Source organism: Melanerpes formicivorus, unplaced genomic scaffold, assembly GCF_026170545.1.
Source record: "Melanerpes formicivorus ecotype bairdi unplaced genomic scaffold, bMelFor1.0.p_v2 SCAF_1, whole genome shotgun sequence".
Lineage (NCBI taxonomy): Eukaryota > Metazoa > Chordata > Aves > Piciformes > Picidae > Melanerpes > Melanerpes formicivorus.
In genome coordinates this window covers 19,510,253-19,533,401 of record NW_027142353.1, presented here as the reverse complement: position 1 = coordinate 19,533,401, position 23,149 = coordinate 19,510,253, and the positions used below count along the sequence as shown (strand labels likewise).

General features: G+C 39.5%; 1 protein-coding gene across 2 annotated transcripts in view; it reads right to left on the bottom strand.

Annotated features, from left to right (window-relative positions):
- The window catches only part of ABCC4 (ATP binding cassette subfamily C member 4 (PEL blood group)), a 165,355-nt gene that overhangs the window by 26,931 nt on the left and 115,275 nt on the right, over positions 1-23,149 (bottom strand). For both annotated transcript variants that reach the window (XM_068169145.1, XM_068169221.1), the window contains exons 22-28: positions 22,646-22,765; positions 17,626-17,736; positions 16,096-16,196; positions 13,804-13,995; positions 8,613-8,768; positions 4,555-4,644; positions 3,919-4,091 (exon numbers count right to left, since the gene is read on the bottom strand). In XM_068169145.1, coding sequence (XP_068025246.1) covers positions 3,919-4,091; positions 4,555-4,644; positions 8,613-8,768; positions 13,804-13,995; positions 16,096-16,196; positions 17,626-17,736; positions 22,646-22,765 — 943 coding nt within the window. The remainder of the gene's footprint in view (positions 1-3,918; positions 4,092-4,554; positions 4,645-8,612; positions 8,769-13,803; positions 13,996-16,095; positions 16,197-17,625; positions 17,737-22,645; positions 22,766-23,149) is intronic.

Sequence of the window (23,149 nt, the reverse complement as noted above, 5' to 3'; positions counted from 1 at the left end):
TCATTTATTGTATCTTCCTTTATTACATGCATTCCTCATAGCACCACCTCTTCCTGCATTTACAATAGAAACCATTTCTCATTCTTTGATAGATACTATCAGACTATTATCTTAAACAGGTTTTTCTTGAATATAAGCTTATTCCTAATAAGAAACTGCTAGCCATATTGTGGGTGTGACAAACGTTCTACAAAGTAATCAGAGACCTAATAGTTCCATCTTTAAATATCACAGTATGAAATCTCATGCAAACATGTCAGCTGATAATGACTCGATCAGATCCTCTCTAAGGTGCATGGCAGAACTTGGAGTATGGTTTTTGGGGTGGCAGGCAGAAGCATCATCAGTAACTTCCAGGGGAACCTCAGGAAGAATGTAGGAAAGGCAAGAAAATCTAAAAGACAAGATAATCTAGAAGACTGAGCAGAGGATCTGTGTATGGAATTATGTGCTGACAGACAGTAGAGACTGTATCACACGTCAATTAGAGCAAACTACTCCTGTGAAAAGTGACAAAGGAAGCAGTACTTCTGTCTTTTTATTCAGAGCATAAATGAACCCTTTGTGGTGTCTACCCACACTGACAAAGTGGCCAAGCAAATGCCAAATGATTCCATCACCCATCTCAGTGGATCAAAAGCCATCATCTTTCAGGCACATTAGAAACCAAAGATGCAACCTGAATACCAAAACCAGGGCTGCTGGATGACAGAAGCTCAATCAATCTGATTATATGAAAATGGGAATCATAATGCTCGCTATTGCAAGGAACAATACAATAAGAAAGCACAAAATGGTGGTATAGCTGTCCCACTGGTACCACAGTTTGAGGATCTAACACCAAGTATCACAGCAAACCAGTATCTGGTGTAACATGAATACCTTAATTATTTGAATGTGTGAAAAGAAAACTATCTAAAGAGCAAGAATAAATATGACCTGAATGAGAAGCAACTAAGCTCCTGAAAGAAAACTGGGTAAGTCATTATCTTCTGTCTAAAGTCCTGCTGGAATTGTCATGAAAGCGTATCTCACAACTACACAACTCCAGAGTGGCTTTAGATAATTTCTCCAAAAGAGAAACAGTTACAGATAGCAGTTAGATGTAATGAAAGGTTAAACTTTACAAGGTTAAGCTGGCTAATAAACTGAACTAAGTGCAATGGCTGTTTTTACCAGACTCAATGAGCAACCCATGTAAAAAACCACTGGTCCCAAAAGGTTTTGTCCTCTCCAAGCAACAAAAATACAAGGTAACACATAATAGTGTAGTCAGTGCACAGGAAGCTTGTTAAGTTCAACTGGCTCATTGAAAAACTAGTCTCAGTTACTAAGGATTTTCTTTCTAGATATTACCAAAGTGACTACAGAAAGAGTTTCATCTCTACTGGTCCAGATTTCCATGCAACTTTCCAGAAGGGTTCAAATGCTTTAAAATTACTCCACTCTTCAAAGTGAGAATGCTGGCTTCAGGACCAAGAAGATAAGATCAATTAAATGTCTGTCAGTCATCATGTAAAATGCACAAGTAGTCTGACTTAGGGCAAACTTCTTTATGGCAAGCTCCTCCTCTCCCTCACAACAGTGCTGACACCCCTGCAGCATGCAGAGCAGCTGGTAGCTACATGGAGGAATGGGGAAAAATAAGGGTACATGTGGGAGCTGAAAGATGCAAGAAGGAGAGAGGATAAACTTCAAATTCCTTCCTTTAACTCCTTTGCTCAGCTTCACTCAGCCACAAGTAACAAAGGCCTAGCTGAGTTGCAGTGTCCCTAAGCCCTGGCAAAGGTACACTGCACAGCTCTCACCCTGCTGTCATATCCTGGCATCCGCTACCTCATGTCATCTCACCCTTCCTTCTCCTCCTCTCAAGCCCTAACCCTGCTTTCTCACATTTGCTTCCAGGTTGAACTGGAGAATGGCATGGTTGAAAGCAGTGGTTCAGGCAAAGAGATGAAGATCCAGAAAAACAAAAAGAGAAAGAGTATCTCCAGAGCTGGTGCCAGCTCCCCATGGCTTTCTATCCCAGGTGGTTGATATGAGGCATGCTTGCCGCCAGCCTAGAGACAAAGGTGCCAGGTATGGGGGTTGTGCATCAGAAGAGGAGGTTTTCCTTACATGCCAAAAATGCCTCCCTAACTGCTGTTAAGCAACCCACATCAGCATTTCCTCATGAGCGCCCTATCAGATTGCACAGCTGAAAAATACTTGGCTCTAGTTACAGCAACACATTAAGGAAAAGGTAATAACAACTGTAATGCAATCTGAATTCAAAGAAGTTCCAAGCTATTATTTGTATTGTTATACCTTGAGTTGATACAAACAAACATTTACCTTATTATAATATATATTGCAGCACACATTAATCAAGATCAATTACATGGATAGTGCAAGTTTAGAACACACACATGTGAAATGCTGAAATAGGGAGGATGAGTAAGATGGTATTAAATTTCCACAGCTATGATTAATCATGGTTAATCTATCAGAGCTCAGCCAAAAATAAACTAATAGTCAAAAATGGAGGGGAAAAAAAAAAAGAAAGAAAGAGAGATAAAAAAGACAAAGGAGAATCTCTGGGAAGGGACTGCACTTCTCTGAAGATTTTAGAAATACACTGTCAGCTGAACTGCAAAGCTACCCTAGTGGCACCACTTCTCCCCCAAGAAGATGTTATAAAAATGAGTCACGCCCAGATGACATAGAAAATCCTTAATGCATCTGTTTGAGGGACTTGCTGCGTTATTGTCCTCTTTGGACTTTGAGTTCTCCCTCAAGCCATAGTTTGTTGGAACCATATATTCAGCTTAGACTAATTGATGCAGTACGTTTGCAGTATTGTTTCCAAAATATTTCCACCAGCATTTCAAAAATTAACAGTGGGGGTACTTAGCTATTGGAACAATTTAACAAGGGTTGTCATTGATTTTTTTTTTCTATTGAGGTTGGATGTTTTACTTGAAGTACACTCTAGTTCAAACAGGAATGAATTCAGGAAAGTTCTACTGGCCCGAGTTATACAAGGCAAAAATAGTGAATGATAAATGAGTCCCTTTGTAGCTTTAAAATATCTCTGTTTTGCAATTCCTGGGGTGTTTAGGATAGCTTACCTTCCCCACCACCACTATTTTTTCTGTAACTTACTACACTAGTATTTGAACTATCTGAAGGGACAGTATCTTGTAATAGAGGTATCTGGGTTTGCTTATACCTATTCTTCACCTTTCTATATATTTTTATTAGCAATTTTTTAATTATTATTATTATTTCCTGGAGACATTTCTTCCATTTCTTCTTTTGTCACAAACTGACAAAGCTCAACTTGTTTCACGGCTATTCTGATGTCACTGATAGGCATTTCTAAGAAGGCTCTTGTCTTCTTTTCTACAGCTGCAGTAGAAACAAACTCTGAAGAGTCATTTACCTACTCTATGGAATGCACTGAAATTAGAGATATTTTGAGCACTTAGTTTCTACGGGTACAAGTTTCTATGGGTACAAGTTGCTACTAGGGAGATTCGGATTTGATGCCAGAAAACACTTTTTCACCATTCAAACTATTAGACATTGGAATAAACTTCCAAGGGAAGTGGTGGATTCCCCTACGTTAGACAGTTTCAAGGCCTAGCTCGCAGGGTTCTGGGCTATCTCATTTAAACTATATTCTTACCCTAGATGGACTAGATAATCCTTGAGGTCCCTTCCAACCTGGTGTTCCATTAATCTGTGAATCTATATAATCTGCTCTGTAGTCAAAGCTCAGCCACTCCATTTTTGAATAGACAGTTATGATGCTACCATTAAAGACATGAAGCACCAATACAAGAAATATAAAGCATTTAACTTCATCTCTACAGTACAGATGATTATATTAAAAGGAAAAAAACAACCCATCTTAACATGACATTTTGTTTTTACCTCGGGTCCACATTTGCTGTTGCTTCATCGATGATAAGGATCCGATTTTTTTTTAGAACTGCTCTGGCAAGACACACCAGCTGTCTCTGACCAACACTAAAATTAGATCCAGATTCTGCCAGCTGCATCTCCATTTTATTAGGCAGCTCTTCCACAACCTCCTTCAGTTGCACCTGTTGACATGTCAACATATTGTGGGATGAGTAAGACTCTTTTAAATCAGCTATTGTGTGCCTGATGACACAACAATAAGTATGCAAGGTTTACCTTTTATATTCTGACATAAAATGAGTATGTGCCAAGTTGGATTACACAGTGTGTCAGTTATCAGAATTCCAAAAACATTAAAGCACATTGTTAAGAATCTATTAATGTTCATTAGAAGTAAGATATGAATCAAAATGTAACCAAAGCATCATCCCAAAGGGTAATTTTTTCATAAAAGACATAACAATGTACATGCCTACAAACACATGCAAATACACAGAGAAAGGCACACACAATGGTCTACCTTTTTCCATCAACAGGTATGCCCTTACTAAACCTGATGAAAACATCTACAACCTAACACACGAGCACTGTTGTGTTATTTGGCTAGTAAAAATAAGATGCACATTATTAGATTTAGCAAGTCACCTCTTCCAAGGCATTCCACAGCTCTTCATCTGTGTACTCATTGAAAGGATCCAAGTTTTTCCTCATAGTCCCAGTGAACAAAACAGGCTCCTAAAATTCAGTAAAATTAGTGCTCCATTATAAACACAGGTTTTATATTGCAAGAGGTAGTTTAATCATAATCAGAAATAATCTGTATCAAAGCCGGCACAGAAACATCCAACAACAAGTTACCTTCTGTGAAATGCAAAAGAGCGTTTCACAATAGCATGCTCAAAGTGGGGGAGGCAAATGCTCAACCAGTCTGGATGATGGTATTTGCAAACAGGACAGGTCTGTTTGCAAATTGCTGTACGCAGTTATGTCGGTACTCACAAGGGCATTTACATGCCACTGTTTTGATGCCACAAGATATATACACACACACACACACATGAAATCATTGCTGTCCTCCTGGTATTGTTAATGAAAACCAGCACCTACCGCTGTCAATGAACTCACACTCCCAAATGATGTTGGGGCAGTTTTGAAAATTTGCTTTTTAAGTACATAAACTGGAGAGGAATCAAAGAGCTCACAATACATCCCTGTTATCCTTCTCTGGTTGTGGATTGGTTATTGGATTTTAAAAAAAATATTTCATACCATAAAAGCCTTTCAATTTTACCACCAGAGCCTAAGAGCAATACTTTTCCCCACTGCAACACAATGTTTAAACCTATGCACACGGAAGTTAATGTGTACTTCCACGGCATCAAAAATTTACATAGAACTGGAGCACTTCTGGGCAAAGCTCTAACTCAAAACATATCACGGAGTCAAATAGGTACCTTCTCCCATTTAGGTACCACTGTGGGTTTACCTGCTGCTGAATCAAGTTATGCTCTACTTCAGTTCCTGGTCAGACCAATAACATTAATCAAACTAGCACAAATCAATTCACACCAGGAAATGTAGTGTTTGAGAAGCGGAAAGACAACTTTTGGTCCAGAACTCCTTAAGCAACAGATCAGGACTCACTAACGCGAGTTACCAGACCTGAGAGTCATGCACTGACATGACTTTAGGGGTAAACTCCACTTAATACCACACATAAAGACAACAAGTCAAAAGCTGCAATAGTGCTAATCATAAATGAAGACCATTCATCATGTTGTCAGTCTTCTTTACATTGGAGAAATCTTATGCAAAATGTTTTCTTTTTCTCCCCTAGGAAATAAAGTCTAACTTACATTAGACAACTTCATCTTACTCTGAGATTAACCTCTGTCATGACTTACACCCCATCTAACTCTAGTGATGCCCAGCTTCTCCAAATTGCTGCAGCAAATCAAACAGAATTTAGACCGTAACCCTTTTATTTAATTTCTAAACCACTGAGTGGTATAAAAGGATTAACAAAGACAGAACATGCCACAAACAATGTAAAAGAACTTATGCATTTCTTGATGTAACACGTCCATTATTTGAACATATCTGTTGCATTAGCAACATGTCACTAAAAACCTGTTGAATGAACAAAAGGATTTAAAAAAAATAGAACCCCACAAAACTATTAATAGGTTAAAGAACTTTTTTTTTTTCCCAAAAACACCCAGAAAGTAATTTGCTTAGCAATATGTATTTCAATGCACCAATTGGTGTGTTTTGGAAGTATTGTTAGACTTATTTTCCTTTTCAATTCATTTTTATAGGTTAGCAAAATAAGAGGCTGAATTTATAAAATTATTAAATGTTTGTAAGTATTACAAAAGTCCCAGCAACAGACATGTACTGCAACAGAAGATAAGGATATTTTTTAATTACTATTTCTGACACAGATTATTATTTAAATTAGTCTAGTTTATGAGAGGAAAGTAATAAGACAAACCTGTAAATAATTGTTGTAAAAATGCTTGCAGTCAGGGAGGCAGACAGCATTTGCATAGAAAAGATTTACAAACAACCTTCACATAGCTCTGTCCAAGCAAGCAATTAGAAGCCTAAGCACTTTTATTTCTCCATGTTGATATTTAAACTTCTAAGAAAACTCCAGCCTTGCCTCATCACTCTCTAGGAATGGTTCTGTTTAGCATGCTTTATTTTACAAATTTAATAAGCATCTCTCCCTACAGTTTCTTAGCTTCCCACATAATTCTGGAGATGTTTGCTGCAAAGTAACTACATGATGCTTCATTACTATTTAAATTATTGACACAGTACAAGACAATGCCTACCACTCAGTTTACTGTAGTATAAATCTTACTCTAAACTCTTCCTCTTGTCACTACCATCACTTCACATTTTTTGCATAGTTTAGTGGAGACAAGTCTTCTCTTGTGTGGAAAAGAAATGCTACCTGCTAGCCTATGGACACTTAAAACCCCTTGGAACCATCATGAAATCCCTATCATACAAATCTGATGATATTAAGTCACAGAATTCAAGTGGATTAAAATAGTTTTACAGACACGTCAATAGACCAACGTATGAAAAATACCATGTATAATTAAATGCAGTGAACTTTGAGCATCTGCATCACTCAACATATAGCAACTGCATTTGACCAGCAGTTTGCCTCTCAGTTCTCTCTCTTACACAGCTTGGTTGAACTCTTCCACAGTTAGACATCACCTGTAATAGTTGTGGGCAAGGCTTTCAAAAAGCCACAGATCTTGAAGGAACAAATGATCGTCTGCTTTCAGGAGAAAAGAATGATGTACACAAACAAAAAGGATAGAACTTATATCCACATAAAGTCCTCTTTACATATAATGGATGACTAGTTCCAAGTGAGTACCTCCACTGCGATAACAAAGCCTTCAGCATGCAGGAACAAAAGACATTCTGCATTAGGCAACAATCCAATTGCTGAAGGTGCACCTTTTTTTTTTTTAATAATAGCATACCTACTTCTTTTCTCTGATTCCTATTCTTGAGGGGGTGTATGGAGAAAGCAGGTAATCAAGAGAGGCTTAGAACCACTATGCATTACCATTTTTATCAGATCTTCAATTTAAAGAGAGTAATACATTCTGAATGTCATCCTGCCAACAGGGTAGCAAACATTTTGATAAAAAGATAGTGTAAGAACTCTAAATACAGCTTCTGTAATAAAGACAGTGATCTAAGAATTAATGCTAAGCATGGTAAACTAATTCCTCTGGTTTCTAGCCTACTGTTCTATCTACTTGCTAGAACATCCCAGACAAATTATTTTCCAAAAACAAGACTTTCCATTTGCAGCATATAAGCTTCCTCCCTCTCCACTGGAGAGCAAGCAATCATGGAAGAGATCAGAGCTCTCATGAAACATGTTAACCTGCACAGGCTCTGCCTTTAGGAAGTTTTGAGGTGATACATCACCCTTCTCTGACTCAATGTCTCATTTGAAAGTAAGATCATAGAAGTGAAGACCTGGACTCTTGGAATGCCCTTTCTTCCACTCTAGCACTAGACAGCAGGCTATTTCTAACACCATCCTATTTTTTGACTCCTGTATTGTAGCCTTTACTGCATTCAGCTTCTAGAACTCAGCAAGTTGTAATGACCCACTCTTTTTTCCCTGTTTCTCTGGTCTTCTCCTGTTCAACCTTCTCCAAGTAATGGAAAGGTAGGTAGCTCACTGCTAGTTGGCACATTTGCTCTTTCTAGATCTAGACTCAGTTAGTTTGTACAAGGGTAGCTAGACAGGTGAAAGTGATCCTTCAAAGGCCCTTGCTAAGGAAACTTCAGGTAATGCATTGAGCAGGAATTGCTGTCAAAGGATAAAGTGACTTCAGAGTGCTAAAGACTGGTATATTCCTGTCAGATTTTCTCTGCTCTTTCCTGTACTAAAGGACAGTGCACTGCTAATGCCTACACACAAGTATTCCAGAGAAACAGACAGAGGACAAAACAAGGAGGAAAATACTCCAGTCCTCCAAGCTGACTCTCTTTACCTTAAAATAATCAAGACTTCGTTTAAGTAAAAGTAACACATCAATGAAGTTTCTGTCTGCTGCACACAGGGATGCAGGGGGAACACATCCCAGCAAAACATTTTAAATACTACAGCATTATATTGAAGAAGTTTATAGCAAACCAAACCACTCTCGTACCTGAGGTATAATTGAAATTTTCTTCCGCAAGTCATGAAGTCCCAGCTCTGACGTCAAATACTTATCAATCCAAATTTTCCCTTCAGGTTCCGCCAAGCGAAAGAGGGCTGCTATCAGAGAGCTTTTCCCAGCTCCAGTTCTTCCCACTATTCCGACCTACAGAGCAAACCAAGACTGTACAATTAAACCACAGGCTTTTCAGGATAAATTAATATGTCAAGCAACAGTTTTACAACATCACAGGATTTATAGTAGAACAAGCACCAAATAAAAATTCTTTATAATTAATATTTTTCTGAGGCAAAAACCTCCCCACAAATCAGTTTGGATTCAGGTGACATTTGGATACTCAATAATTTCTTGGATCACATTCAAAGGTGAAATATCTTCCCTTAACGCATGGTGGCTTATTGTGTAAAAACAAGTGGCTTGGTGTGCAGAGCAATGTGATTCAAGGCTGCTAAATTTTATACTAAACCTGGTTTGCTGGGTGATGTTAGACAAATCATTCAAGGCATGTATCTACTTCTCAATCCCCCCAAAAGAGACTCCCATAAAGCATTTTGTGAACAATGTATAAGCAGTATTCCTAATTTTAATAATCAAGACTGGGTTTTGTTAGCATCATTAAGGTGAATTACTTTAAGGCAGGCAAACTCTAAAGCCAAAACTAGCAGGATTATAACCTGTATTCATGCTTCAGACAGCTTCAATAGAGAGGACACAAGTATTGAAACTACAGGGCCAGGCGAGCAAGCTGCAGTTCCTTTCTAAACAGAAGGAACAGTGAATAATAAAATCGTAGTTATTCAGGCTTCTGTATGTTCCAAACATAAATCAGAAGCTGTATGCAATATCTAAAAACAATGCTTTCAGAGACAGAGAGGTATAGACAATGAATGAGAAATGTGGAAATGCTCACAGTAAAGGGTTAAGACCTACAAACCTTTCAATGAAACCAACTCGGGATAAAGTAGGCCCACTAATTAATGAGAGAAAATCTATAATTACTGATAATCAAATTGTACTTGATCAACAAACTTTTTGTTGTTGTTTTAATGTTGTCTTCAGGTAAGCTATTCTTAGAGAAAAGAAGGTACAGTAACCGATTTTATCAGAGAAGGTGATGAGCATAACCCTCTACACAGATCTGATTTGTCAGGATTTGTTATTTCCTGCATTCAGTTCTAATCATCACACTTCCAGAAAGAAATCAACACACTGGAAAGAGTTCAGAGAAGTACAACACAAAATTAATATGGGCTGGAGATACTGATTTGATGAGGAAGGATTTACAAGCGTTAAACATGTATGACATAGCCTGGCAAAGTGGTAGGGATGCAGAAGGAAGGAAGAAACATGAAAACCTTCAGGAGTATACGTACAGACACCAGAGGGCAACTACCCACTGCCTGAGACTCAGGTGTATGCACTAATGACTGCTGGAATTAAATTAAGCACAGAAAACATTACATTGAAGACCAAGGAGAAACTTTCTAACAGTCACAGACAGTAAACTCAGACAAAGTAACAGTGCCCACATTTGATGGAAAATACACAAAGCACTGGAAAAGTATACTCTAAGGAGCAAATTATGCTGCATAATCTAAAAGGTATTTTCTACTTCTATTTTCCAAGTCAACAATTTCATCCAACAATTCATTATTGTACTATTGTATACAAACTAATTAACATTTATACAGTGCTTATTATTAAAGATGCAGCCTAATTTAAGCAAAACTGTTATAAGAAATGACAAAATGTCTAGTATTCTAAATTGTATCAGCAAAACAAAGGGGAAATAGTTCTGAACAGTTACACTACAGCTCAGAAAGAAAATGCTGAATGGAGAACACAGACACCCAGAGTTGTGAAAACAAAGGTTCAATTGTTTCTCTTTAAATGTCAGTGATACAAAGTATTGTATTAAGGATATAAAGAAAAAGAAAACCAACATACAAAATACAGTGATACTTAAAATAAAAATGCAGCTGCTCTGCATATTGTCAAAATCCCACTTTAAGTTTGGCATCAAATGAAAGGACTATGCTCTTCAGTATTTAGAGGCATCTATTTGTATTTTTGGTCCAACTGACTACAGGCTGCTGAAAACAGACATGAATTTGAAACAGCTCTCAGCATCCACATTAATTTATGCTTTTTAATAAATTCTATTCTTCAGAAGCCCATGTTCATAGCCAGTGCAAACACTGTGACAGTCTGGAAATGGAAGTCATCCTAGCCACCTAACAGGAATCAAATGGCCAGGATTTTGTTGGCTTGTGTAAGCCAAGGCACAGCAGTACACCTGCTATGCTGGGCTCATCACTCAAGCGTTCCTTGTACTTCAAAGTAGAGATGCATTAAAAATGAGAGTGAGATTTACAGCATTTCAGCTACTCTGAAACTGCCCACATCTTTGTTGTCCCTCAGGCAACCTCCCATTTACCCTACATTGTGAGAGTACTTAAATGAACAGATGCCATGCCATAAATCTAGACACCCGTCCTCCTAACTTCTTCACGCAGCCATACCCTCAGATTTAGAATAGAATAGAATTAACAAGGTTGGAAAAGACCTTCAAGATCATCAAGTCCAACCTATCATCCAACACTATGTAATCAACTAAACCATGGCACTAAGTGCCTCATCCAGTCTCTTATTAAACACTTCCAGTGACGGTGACTCCACCACCTCCATGGGCAGCACATTCCAATGGCCAATCACTCCTTCTGAGAAGAACTTCTTCCTAACATCTAGCCTAAACCTCCCCTGGAGCAGCTTGAGACTGTGTTCTCTTGTTCTGGTGCTGGTTGCCTGGGAGAAGAGACCAACCCCCACCTGGCTACAACCTCCCTTCAGGTAGCTGTAGACACAAGAAGGTCTCCTCTGAGCCTGCTCTTCTCCAGGTTAAGCAACCCCAGCTCCCTCAGCCTCTCCTCATAGGGCTTGTGCTCCAAAACCCTCACCAGCTTTGTTGTCCTTCTCTGAACACGTTCCAGCATCTCAACATCATTCCTAAACTGAGGGGCCCAGAACTGGACACAGGACTCAAGGTGCGGCCTAAGCAGTGCTGAGTACAGGGGCACAATGACTTGCCTGGTCCTGCTGGCCACACTATTCCTGATACAGGCCAGGATGCCATTGGCCTTCTTGGCCACCTGGGCACACTGCTGGCTCATGTTCAGCCTACTATCAACCAGTACCCCCAGGTCCCCTTCTGCCTGGCCACTCTCCAGCCACTCTGACCCCAGCCTGTAGCACTGCATGGGGTTGTTGTGGACAATGTATAATTTAGGGTCTGTCAGGACAAGGGCATTTGAGAAGATAGTAGTCAATAAGCACAAGCATCCTAAAGCAAAGAGAGTGGTGTTTGAATCCCAAGGCTGCACAAGCTAACCTTCTCTTTTTGTAACTCTAGTAGCTGAAGAGGTTCATCACAGCCAGCTGCTTGCAGAGCTTCTTAGATGATCACTGTGGTCTCTCTACGCTATGTTAGCAAAGATAGTTGAAGCAGAGGGTCCTTCCTAGCCTGCTTTAACAGTGGGGAATCACTGAATGCTGTGACAAGAAGATCCCAACCTGCACCAGTAGCTACTCAATCTAGGCGCTGAGATGACAAGAAAAACCACAAGCATGGCAGAAGTTTACACTTGTTCATCCTGCCAGCAGCACTGCAGCCACCATAAGTCTGCATGAGCCCTGGGTCTGAACAGGCATAAGAGCTCTCACTGACAGCCACATGGGCAGAATCCCTAGCAGATCTGGAAACTTGGTTCTGTAGAGATGCTTCTCCATAATTAAAACCAATATAAGGAGCACAGATGCTTGAGAGATTTATTTTACACAATGTCAGTCTACTGCAATACACTGCAAAACATCATAGAAAACAAACACAGAGTTCTTGGCAATGATTTCAAGCTGGGTAAATTCACTTCAGGATGACAAAACCACATGATGATCACTCAACAAAAATCAATCCCCCCAGTCATCCCTCTCACTCCTGCCCCCACCAAGGACTGAATCATATATTGCTACTATCTCTTCCTATCTCTTCCATTTTTCATTTTATTTCTATCCCTCCTTAAGAAATTGAAATATTTTCTGCTATTACATTGGAATGATATGTAACGGCTGGAGAGGTGGCAAATGGGGAAGAAAAGTAAGGAGGAGATAAACATTCCTTTTGCTCTTCTTCTTAAGCACCATTTTTAATTCACCCATACTTAATTCTGTAAGAGCATCTCCATCCAGCAAAGCTGAGTTGAATTCTTGTAAAACGCACATTATTAAAGAGCTCCACTTGAGGAATGAAACAGGTTTGGGACTGAATAGAAAAGCATGATACAAAGGAGGCCAAGGCAATGATTGTGGAGAGTTGAACCAGCCTCCTAGGGAAGATATCCTAATCATAAAAGTCCATGTGCATTTGAAATGTAGCAAAGTACAAATTAACACTGCAGGGCTTTAATTTAATTGTATCTGTGGGGGGAGACCTTCCCTGCAGCATTCTTTCAATTGGGATAGCATCAAAATTGGGGAAGAAGAGTCAAATTTGCAGAGGAGGATGGGTTTTATTTCTATGCTTCTTTTGCCTACCAATCTAATTAATAGCAGTAGTTAATTGGATTGGTAGCCAAAAGGAACAAAAACAAAATTCCCAATTCTAAAGTTATGTAACTCATTTGTATTTCTTTCTTCTATCTTCCATTTGGGGCTCTGTGAAAATGATCACATATTCCTCATTTTTCATTGCCTCTGCTCACCTTCTCTGTTGACATGGAATCATCCTTCATTCCTTTTGTTCCTTCTACTGAATCCTTAGCTTCCTAAAGAAGCTCCATTTGATTTGGATTGGAACATTATGGGATTGATCAGTTTATGAATGTCTGCCACTTTCTGACAAAACTCAAAATTTTAACAGAAAATTATCAAATATGTTTAAGCCTTCGTTTTGAAAGACAGAACTCTTGTGTTCCCTGATGCATTTATGTTACATTTAGAGGTTTCAGCTTTTGATATTAAATATGACTAAGGCTTATTTTTTCAAAGACCATTCACTAATTTCCTAACATTCGTAGACTTTATAATGTATTTTTTCCCACAGCTTCTTGTCTACTTATCATCTTCTCCTCATTTCTATGAATAGTCAATGATGGCCACATACATACACACACACATACACACATACCTTTTCTTTTGGTTTAATTAAAACGGACAAATGTCTCAACACCAACGGTCCATCTAGACTGTAAGTGAAGTTAACATTTTCAAATGCTATCATTCCTTGGCTTGGCCACTCAGGTGGTGGATGCTTGTTGGTCTCCCAAGGAGCTTCTTTTTCAAGTTCTGTGTATTCCATTACTCTTTCTACTGATATCATCTAAGGAGAGGACAGAAGACACATTTATATACATTTCAGCTTATTGCAAATAGTGCATGCATATGTATGTGCGTGTGGTTTTTTACTAGAAAGATTCAACACAAATTATTCCAGAATTTTTCTTCTAAGCACAGATTAAGAGCACAAATAAGATTTAGTACCATCCTATACTTACTTGAAACAACTGAAAAAGTGGGAAGAATGCATCTCATGTCCTACCGCACACCCAAAATCTATCACAATACATAAATCCATACATAAGTATTCATTTCTAATCAGTGGGTTTAATTACTAATGTAAGTACTGAGAAAGTATTTCTAAGTATTAAGAAATTTAAGCTGTGAAACTTGTCAGTCTTGACTAAGATGACATCATTTCATTGTGTGTTGGGAAGACAAAGCCAGATATGAAACTGCTATATGAGCTATAGGCAGATGCTAAATAGCTCCTAGCATCAAATTACTGGCTTTATAATTCATTTTTGTCCTCATCACTCTACCATTGTGCTCACTCCCAGCACATCTTTTAAGTACGTTTATCCCATGCAACTCCATAATCCAGGATATCTGTCACCATATTAATAGTGACTTATAAATCACACCCTCCCAGAAAGTAACTCACTACATAAGAAAGTCCCACAGACTGACACTTCCAACATTTCCCAACTGGTACAGAAAAAAACCTACTAGTTTATTCATGTCTGAAAAATGCTCTGAAGAAGCAAAGTGCTTGACAAAAAAAAAATTATAAATAGAAAATTATTATTAAGTGCAGTGTCCAGTTCTGGGCCTCTCAGTTTAGGAAGGATGTTGACTTGCTGGAATGTGTCCAGAGAACGGCAACGAAGTTAGTGAGGGGTTTGGAACACAAGCCCTATGAGGAGAGGCTGAGGGAGCTGGGGCTGCTTAGCCTGCAGAAGAGGAGCCTCAGGAGAAACCTTATTGCTCTCTACAACTGCCTGAAGGAGCTTGTAGACAGGCGGGGGGCTGGTCTCTTCTCCCAGGAAACCAGCACCAGAACAAGAGGACACAGTCTCAAGCTGCACCAGGGTTCAGACTGGATGTTAGGAAGAAATTCTACACAGAGTGATTGCGCATTGGAATGGGCTGCCCGGGGAGGTGGTGGAGTCACCATCACTGGAGGTGTTTAGCAGGAGACTGCACGGGTTGCTTGGTGCCATGGTTTAGTTGATTAGGCGGTGTTGGATGATAGGTTGGACACGATGATCTTGAAGGTCTCTTCCAACCTGGTCTGGTCTGGTCTGGTCTGGTCTGGTCTATTCTATTCTATTCTATTCTATTCTACTCTACTCTACTCTACAGTGTATCTGTTGTTAAGCATGGCTTTGCAACTTCTACAAAAGGACTACACGTATTTCCAAGACTGTGGTCAGCTAATCATAATTACATGTAACCTTCAGTTGTCAACACAACACAAAACCTCTAGGCTTATACTCAGTATGTTCTTTTTACAGTCTATTTTGTCTCATACATTAACTTTGGAAAGTAAACAGTCATACCAGAACATGCTAGTAAATATATTTAATTAGTGGAAGGTATTCTGCTTTGAATGGAAAAATGTAATCCTCTCAATATAAATAAAGACATTCAAATATTGATTAACTTACAACAAATTAAGAAGATACAGGCCTTCACAATTAATTTACAGGATGCTAAAAATGGCATGAGGGATATAAATAAAATTTGAAGTAGTAATTTATCTTTTTTTTTTTTTTTTAATTTTTAATTTAAGGAAACCTTACTTAATAGAGAGGGATTAATCTCTTGTAATTTTAGCACACTGCAATGCAATTGTCTGCACTGTGACTAGACAGTCTCCTTTCTGCTGTGAAGGGAGATTATAAAGCCTCTCTTACTATGAATGAAGAGAGACAGTCACTGTGCACATCAATGGACACTTGAAATTAGTCAAATTATACCTTAGAAGAGGCTATTTTTCTTTATAGACTGTAAGTGGTGCCACAATCACTTGCTAATGTATTAATGACCTAAGTTAATTTAAGAAGAACTCCATCCTTAAGGCCTCATGTCACAACCATGAAAAGGAACCAAGCAATGAAAAGGAAGAAATAAACGTTACCAGGTTTTCAACTTCAGCACTTTGTCTAACACCCCACTGGAATGTTCCCATGAGGGTGATTGCATAGGATAGCGCCAAACCAACCTGCCCCGCATTCAAAGCTGCAGAACAAAGCAAAGAAAGAGAATCAAACAGGTACACTGGTAATTACAAAAATCCTAGTTAACTTCACTGTCATGAGGTTACTTACAGGGTGGAAGCATCACGGTCAGAATTTTGTTTGGTTACACTGCACTTGCCATCCGTGCAATGAGTAGCTCCAGACAGAAACTGCTACTTGATACAGGGTTTTTTTCTGTGTTTTCGAAATTGCCTGTATATTTGAAAGGTAATCTCCATTCTCCTTGGCCTAACACTACATAAAAAGTCTGACGTTCAGTCTCAAGACTATAATTTTGTAGCTTGCTAGGGTTATTCCTATCTGGCTGAGAATTAGTACCTTCTAATTTTTTGCTAAAGGAATTAGATCAGCCCTTAAACCTAAGCATAAAATGAGACTGAAATGATTTCAAAATAAATTAAACACGTTTTCATCAACTTTGTACTCTTGTAAGTGATCTCATAAAATAAAAGGAGAAAATATTTCTTCCCCCTTCTATATAAATATTTATTGTGTTCAGTGGATCTACTCTCACAAAATAAATTGTCTGCCCCAACATTAAGAATAATTGTCCTCTTACTGAATTGACCTTTATGCTAGCATAGTTCTATTGACTTCAAGGGAGCTACTCCTTATCCAGAGGCAAGGAAAGATTCAGGACCATTGTTTTGACTTGCTTTTTTGTATTGCAATATCAAACTCAAGCAAAATTTTCAGTATTGAGCAGCACAGTGTTCAAATTTTAAAACATGCATGCATATACAGAATTTATCCAAAGGAAAAAGAAAAGAAACAAACCCAGCAAATTAGCACTAATTTTCATGTCCAAGATAATTACTTCTGCCTTCACACTTTAGATGACTATCTCATTCTAGTACATCTAACCCAATTACATCCTGGATGTATTATTACAAGGTGATTTTCTTTCTGGAACTGACCTACCCTGCTGATGTAAAAATATTAGAAGAGTAGTCCTAGGAATTCTAGCTTGCCTTCTGGCCTACTGTGCCTTGTGCAGAAAGGAAAAAAGTTTTTAAGCAGCAGATCTGTGGGTGTTTCAGTATGAAATGCAAAGCACTGTAGGCCCAAAAAAGGAAAGGCAAAGGTGAGGAAAAAGAAAAGGATTTATTTGTTGTTATTGCTCTAGAAGCCAGAATCTCAAAAGAGAAGATTTGCAAGCTTGTTTGTACATCTGCAGGTGATGGCAGATGCATGCCTAAGCCCAGAAGACATCTGAACTGCCTCCAGTATTTGCAGGAAAGCAGATACAGCCCCAGTGCCCTAGACTGAGGAAGAGATCATGATCAAGAAAGAGACATTTAACTTAATTACAGCCCTTAAATAATTAGAAACAGCAATCTACGAAAAAGAATTAGACATTTCTATACATGGTAATTACTGGGTGAACTTTTTCTAACATTGGTACTTACTGTTGGCGAGGAGCAGGGAACCAAAAGCAACCACTATAACAAAAATGGCACAGATGGCATCCAGACGCACAGCAAACCACCTCGAGGTAGTCAGAAATAGAAACCAGGCCTCTAAAGTGCATTTTACAAAGACATAATAACAGTGGGTTATTAGAAAACTCATGCTAATATTATAAGTTGTTAAAAACCAGCACTGCATGGTGCACCCTCAAGCACATGTATGTATGGACTGATGATGTTGATTAGAATACTGTCTAGCTTTCCTGAAATGGTCTAACATAGTTTTCACACTAATAGCAACCACAGCTAGTATAGCATACAGTAACAGGAAGCAAAGGAAAGAACAGTCAAGGCCTGAAGCATGGTCCACTTAATTTAAAATTGAAAATCTTTAGTAACTCTAGTGGATTTGGGAATCATGCAAAATGCAGAAGTACAACTACATTTGCTGTAGCTGGACTACAGTTGACAACATTTTAGGTAGAAAACATCGCAACACAACTCAGAGTCAAGTCTGTAGAAGTCAGCTGCACCTGGTTAAACTCCCCTAAAGAGCTACTTAGTACAGTCAGTGGAGCTAGGGAAGCTCACAAGTGAACATCTCCACTAGGCACTCACAATTAGGTGTCCACAATTTGGTGCTAAATTCCATCCCAGAGAGGTACATTACAGTACATGATAGAGGAGACAACAGGAAAAAACATTGCAATAAAGCAAGCAAAGTGTTTGAATTCTGGGCCAAACAGCCATGACAAAATATGGCATTATTTGTTGCTTAAGCTGCAGTCAGATGAAATTGCTCCAGCTGCTACCAAGTTCCAGCAGAAGGTTATCCCTTCTGCATTGCTTGTTATTACTCCATACTAAAGTTCAGTGGTGTTCCAATGTTCCTTAGCCCAAGGAACATTGCTAAAGATTCCTTTCCTGGGAAAGATTCAAAGAAAAAAAAAATCCTCCCTTTTGTAAAAAAGGTGAAGAGGTAAGTCTAGTTTAAAGCCAGATCACCGTTTTGGGTAGCCAGATTACAGACTGATCAAATCAACAATTCACCAACAGAATTCCATACAACTTCTGGAGGGTAGTAGAGGGAAGAGTGAGAATGAAAAGAAGCAGCCAGGTAAGGTCCAGAGTTGGTAACTTCTTAGACTCATTTACATCAACTGTAACTGCGTATGGCTGACCACACATTTAGCAGTCAGTTCCATTAAACAAGACATTTGATATGGTCTAATGGACTGTGAAATATCTAGGCACACAGAATGACATAATGCAGAAAAGAGTGGTGCAACAAGTCCAAAATCAAGCTCCAGAAACTGAATTCACCATGGTAATTTAGGTACCTCTTTGAAACCTAGGAGCTGAGAGAGCCTATGACTTGCATACATTTAGTATCAAAGAATCTTTCAGGGTGGAAGCAACCTCAGGAGGTCTCTAGGGTCATCTCTGAGGTCAGACCATGTAGCTCCATGCTTTATGCAGTTTGAGTTTTGAAAATCAGCCTGCATGTATCTGGGTAACCTGTTTCTCTGCTTAACTTCCCCGTGGTGAACAGGTGTTTTCCTTGTATCTAGAATATAGGGCCTGGATATCAGGAAAAACTTCTCTTGTCACAACGTATATCCATTTTCTTGCTCCCCCCACCATACATCACTGTGAAAAGTCTGAGCACCATGGTAGGCTGAACATAAGCCTGCAGTGTGCCCAGGCAGCCAAGAAGGCCAATGGCATCCTGGCCTGCATCAAGAACAGTGTGGCCAGCAGGAGCAGGGAGGTCATTCTGCCCCTGTACACTGCACTGGTTAGGCCACACCTCGAGTACTGTGTCCAGTTCTGGGCCCCTCAGTTTAGGAAGGGTGTTGACTTGCTGGAACGAGTCCAGAGAAGAGCAACAAAGTTGGTGAGGGGTTTGGAACACAAGCCCTATGAGGAGAGGCTGAGGGAGCTGGGGCTGCTTAGCCTGGAGAAGAGGAGACTCAGGGGTGACCTTATCACTCTCTACAACTACCTGAAGGGAGGTTGTAGACAGGCTGATGATGGTCTCTTCTCCCAGGCACCCAGTACCAGAACAAGAGGACACAGTCTCAGGCTGCGCCAGGGGAGGTTCAGGTTGGATGTGAGGAAGAAGTTCTATACAGAAAGAGTGATTGCCCATTGGAATAGGTTGCCTGGGGAGGTGGTGGAGTCGCCGTCGTTGAGGGTGTTCAGAAGGAGACTTGATGGGGTGCTTGGTGCCATGGGTTAGCTGTTTGGGTGGGTTGGATTGGTTGATGGGTTGGACACGATGATCTTGAAGGTCTCTTCCAACCTGGTTTGGTTTATTCTAATAAAGGTTTATTCTAATTATTTTGGTAACATCCCTGCAGGTACTAGAAGGAAGCAGTTAGTAAATCCTCTGTAAGCTCTCTCTTCTATGTGCTGAACGAGTCCAATTCCTCAGATTCTCCTCATGGAGAGGTCTCTCTTTTTACTTACTCCCTTGACATGTATCTAGGGGACCAAAACCAGATGCGGGCTAACAAGTGCTGAGGGGGGATAATCACTTCCCTCCTCCTACTGGCTATGCTCCTGTTAATACATCCCTGATGTTGCAGGCCTCTTTTCACTGCACAGGCACACTACTGGCTCATACTTCCCCCAAGGACCAAAACAATAGACACACTAAGCAAGCTAGGATATCTGAAACACTCTGGAGAGAAACATGTTGGTATGCAAAGGAGTGAAACTATAAGCATTGGAGTTTGATCTCAACAGCAAATTCCTGAGCTGCTCAGGAGGGGTGTTACTGACAGTTTTGTTAAGAGAAAGGCATAAAATAGACTGGAAAAAGGTGTGCTTGTGTTCCTTAGGTATGACATTAAAATGCAAAATAAAGTACCCTATATCAACTAAAGAGGTCTTTTAATACAAAGCTTAAAAAACAACTTTGTATTCCCTAACTATCATCTACTGTAAAATTGATTTAGTCCAATAACTAGCAACTTGGAAAACTTACTTAGAAATTACTAAGAAAAGCTAGAGATGCTTCCCTGGAAGACATTTCCCTGGTCAAAAGTTACTGAGCTCAATATGGAAGTCAGTGTGAATGATTCTACAGCCTGTGATAAACTGTATTTCAGAAAAGATTAATTGATATGTTCTGAAGCCTTAGAAGTCTGTAGATTACAAAGAAGTCATAGAACATATTCCTTACATGAACCGTATGTCTTATGACTAAGGAAATTCAATCATAGAATGGTTTGGGTTCAAAGGGACCTTAAAGATCATCTAGATCCAACCACCTTTCCACAGGCAGTGATACCCTCATACTAGATTAGGTTGCTCAAGGTCCCATCCAACCTAGCCTTGAATACTTCCAGGGATGGAGCACCCACAACTTCTGGCAACTTATTCTCACCACTCAGAGTGAAGAATTTCTTCCTGACATCTAATTCGAATACACTCCCTTTCACTTTACAGCCATTATCCCATGTCCTTACCAAATGCCCTACATGCCCCTCCCCATCTCCCTTTTGAGTACTGAAGGCTCCTCTAACATGTCCCCAGAGCCTTCTCTTCACTGGGCTGAACAATCCCAATTCTCTCAGCCCGTCCTCACAGGAGAGGTGCTCCAGTCCTTTAATTATCTTTTTGGCCCTCTTCTGGACTCTATGTCTGTGTCCTTCTTATGTTGGTGGCCCTAGAGCTGAATACAGCACTCCAGATGGGCTGTCATGAGCATGGAGTAGAGGGGAAGAATCACCTCTCTTGGCCTGCTGGTCACACTTATTTTGATGCATGCAAGCCAGGATATGGTTTGATTTCCAGGCTGCAAATACAAACTGCTAGGTCATGTTGAGCTTCTCATAACCAAATACCCCCACGTCATTCTCTGCACAGCTGCTCTCAATCCACTTATCATGCAGCTTGTATCTCTTCTTGAGATTGCCCTGACCCATGTGCAGGAACTTGTACTTCACCCTGTTGAGTTTCATGAGGTTGGCATCAGTCCACTTCTCAAACCTGTCAAGGTCCCTCTGGATGGTATCCCTTCCTTCCAGCATATTGACTGCACTGCACTGCTTAGTGTCGTCAACAAACTTTCTGAGGGTGCACTCAATCCCACTGTCCATGTTGCTGACAAGGATGTTAAATAGCACTCATCCCAATACTAACCCCTGAGGAATGTCACTCACAGCTGGTCTCCACTTGGAGATCGAGCTGCTGACTACAATTCTTTGAGTGTGACCATCCAGCCAAATCCTTATCCACTATCTGGTCCATCCATCAAATCCATGTCTCTCCAATAGAGAAACACGGATGTTTTATGAGACAGCGTCAAATGATTTATGCAAGCCCAGGAAGATGACATCAGTTGCTCATCCCTTAACCATGAATAGTAAAACCCCATCATAGAAGGTCACCACAACTGCTAGGCACAATTTACCCTTAGTGAAGCCACAGTGGCTTGCCACCCATCACCTCCTTATTTCCCATGCGCTTTAGCATAGTTTCCAGAAGGATCTTCTCCATGAACTTGCCAGCACGAAGGTGAGATTGACTAGACTGCAGTTCCTTGGGTCTTCCTTTTTTCCACTTTATTAAAAATGGGGCTTATGTTTCCTCTTTTGGGGTAAAAATTGTAAATCTCAGCTCACTCCTAGCACACTACTTAATATTAAATGCCTCACAATAGAGCTTGTTTCCCCTTCTCTATCTTTTTTTTTTTTTTTAAGATGGGATCCAGGAAAATGTCAAAAATTGTTGTTTAAATATTCTTATCAGGCATACTTTAAAATGTTTATCTTAGACAATGTTAAAACATATGCATGAGTATCTCAAATTATATTACAGCCCAAAGTAAATTCTCAAAATCTAGACAGATAATGACATTTTTGTTCTAATAGAGAAATTTTACCCTAAAGAGACAAATGCATGGCTCCTACTGATTTTAATGTACATTACGTGCACGTTGCTGAGGGCATAAGATATTTCCCTCCTACAGAGACAAGTATTTGATTTTTCACATAAATCCATCACAAACCTGAGTGGAGGTCTTGGTGTGCATCAAATAATTTTTGAAATCTTCCCTCTGCTTTCAAAGCCCGAATAGTCCAAAGTCCCTGGAGGGATGATGACAAGTGAGAGAACACTGGACTTCTAGCTACAAAGGGAAATGAGAGAAATTTAGCAAGAGCTGAAGTACCACTTTTAATTCTTTTGGTACCACACTAGTCTTTAATCCTACTACTTTATATTTAACCATACAAGTTACTGAACTGCCTCCTTTTAGATTAAATAGGAAGTATCTTTGACCAGAGTCCTCTTATTCAAATAGAATCAGTCAGATAGGCAGGCAGATTAATTTATACAAAAAAATGTTATGCTTTCAACAACAGCTGTCACTCCAGACACTCTTTGACTTTTATTACACAAGGCATTCATGTTTATTAATCATAATACTTAATATTTCTTACTATCACCCAACTAAAATCAGGCAAAATAGTCAGATTAGGTCAGAAAGAGTGTTAGCACGTGTATGCACGAT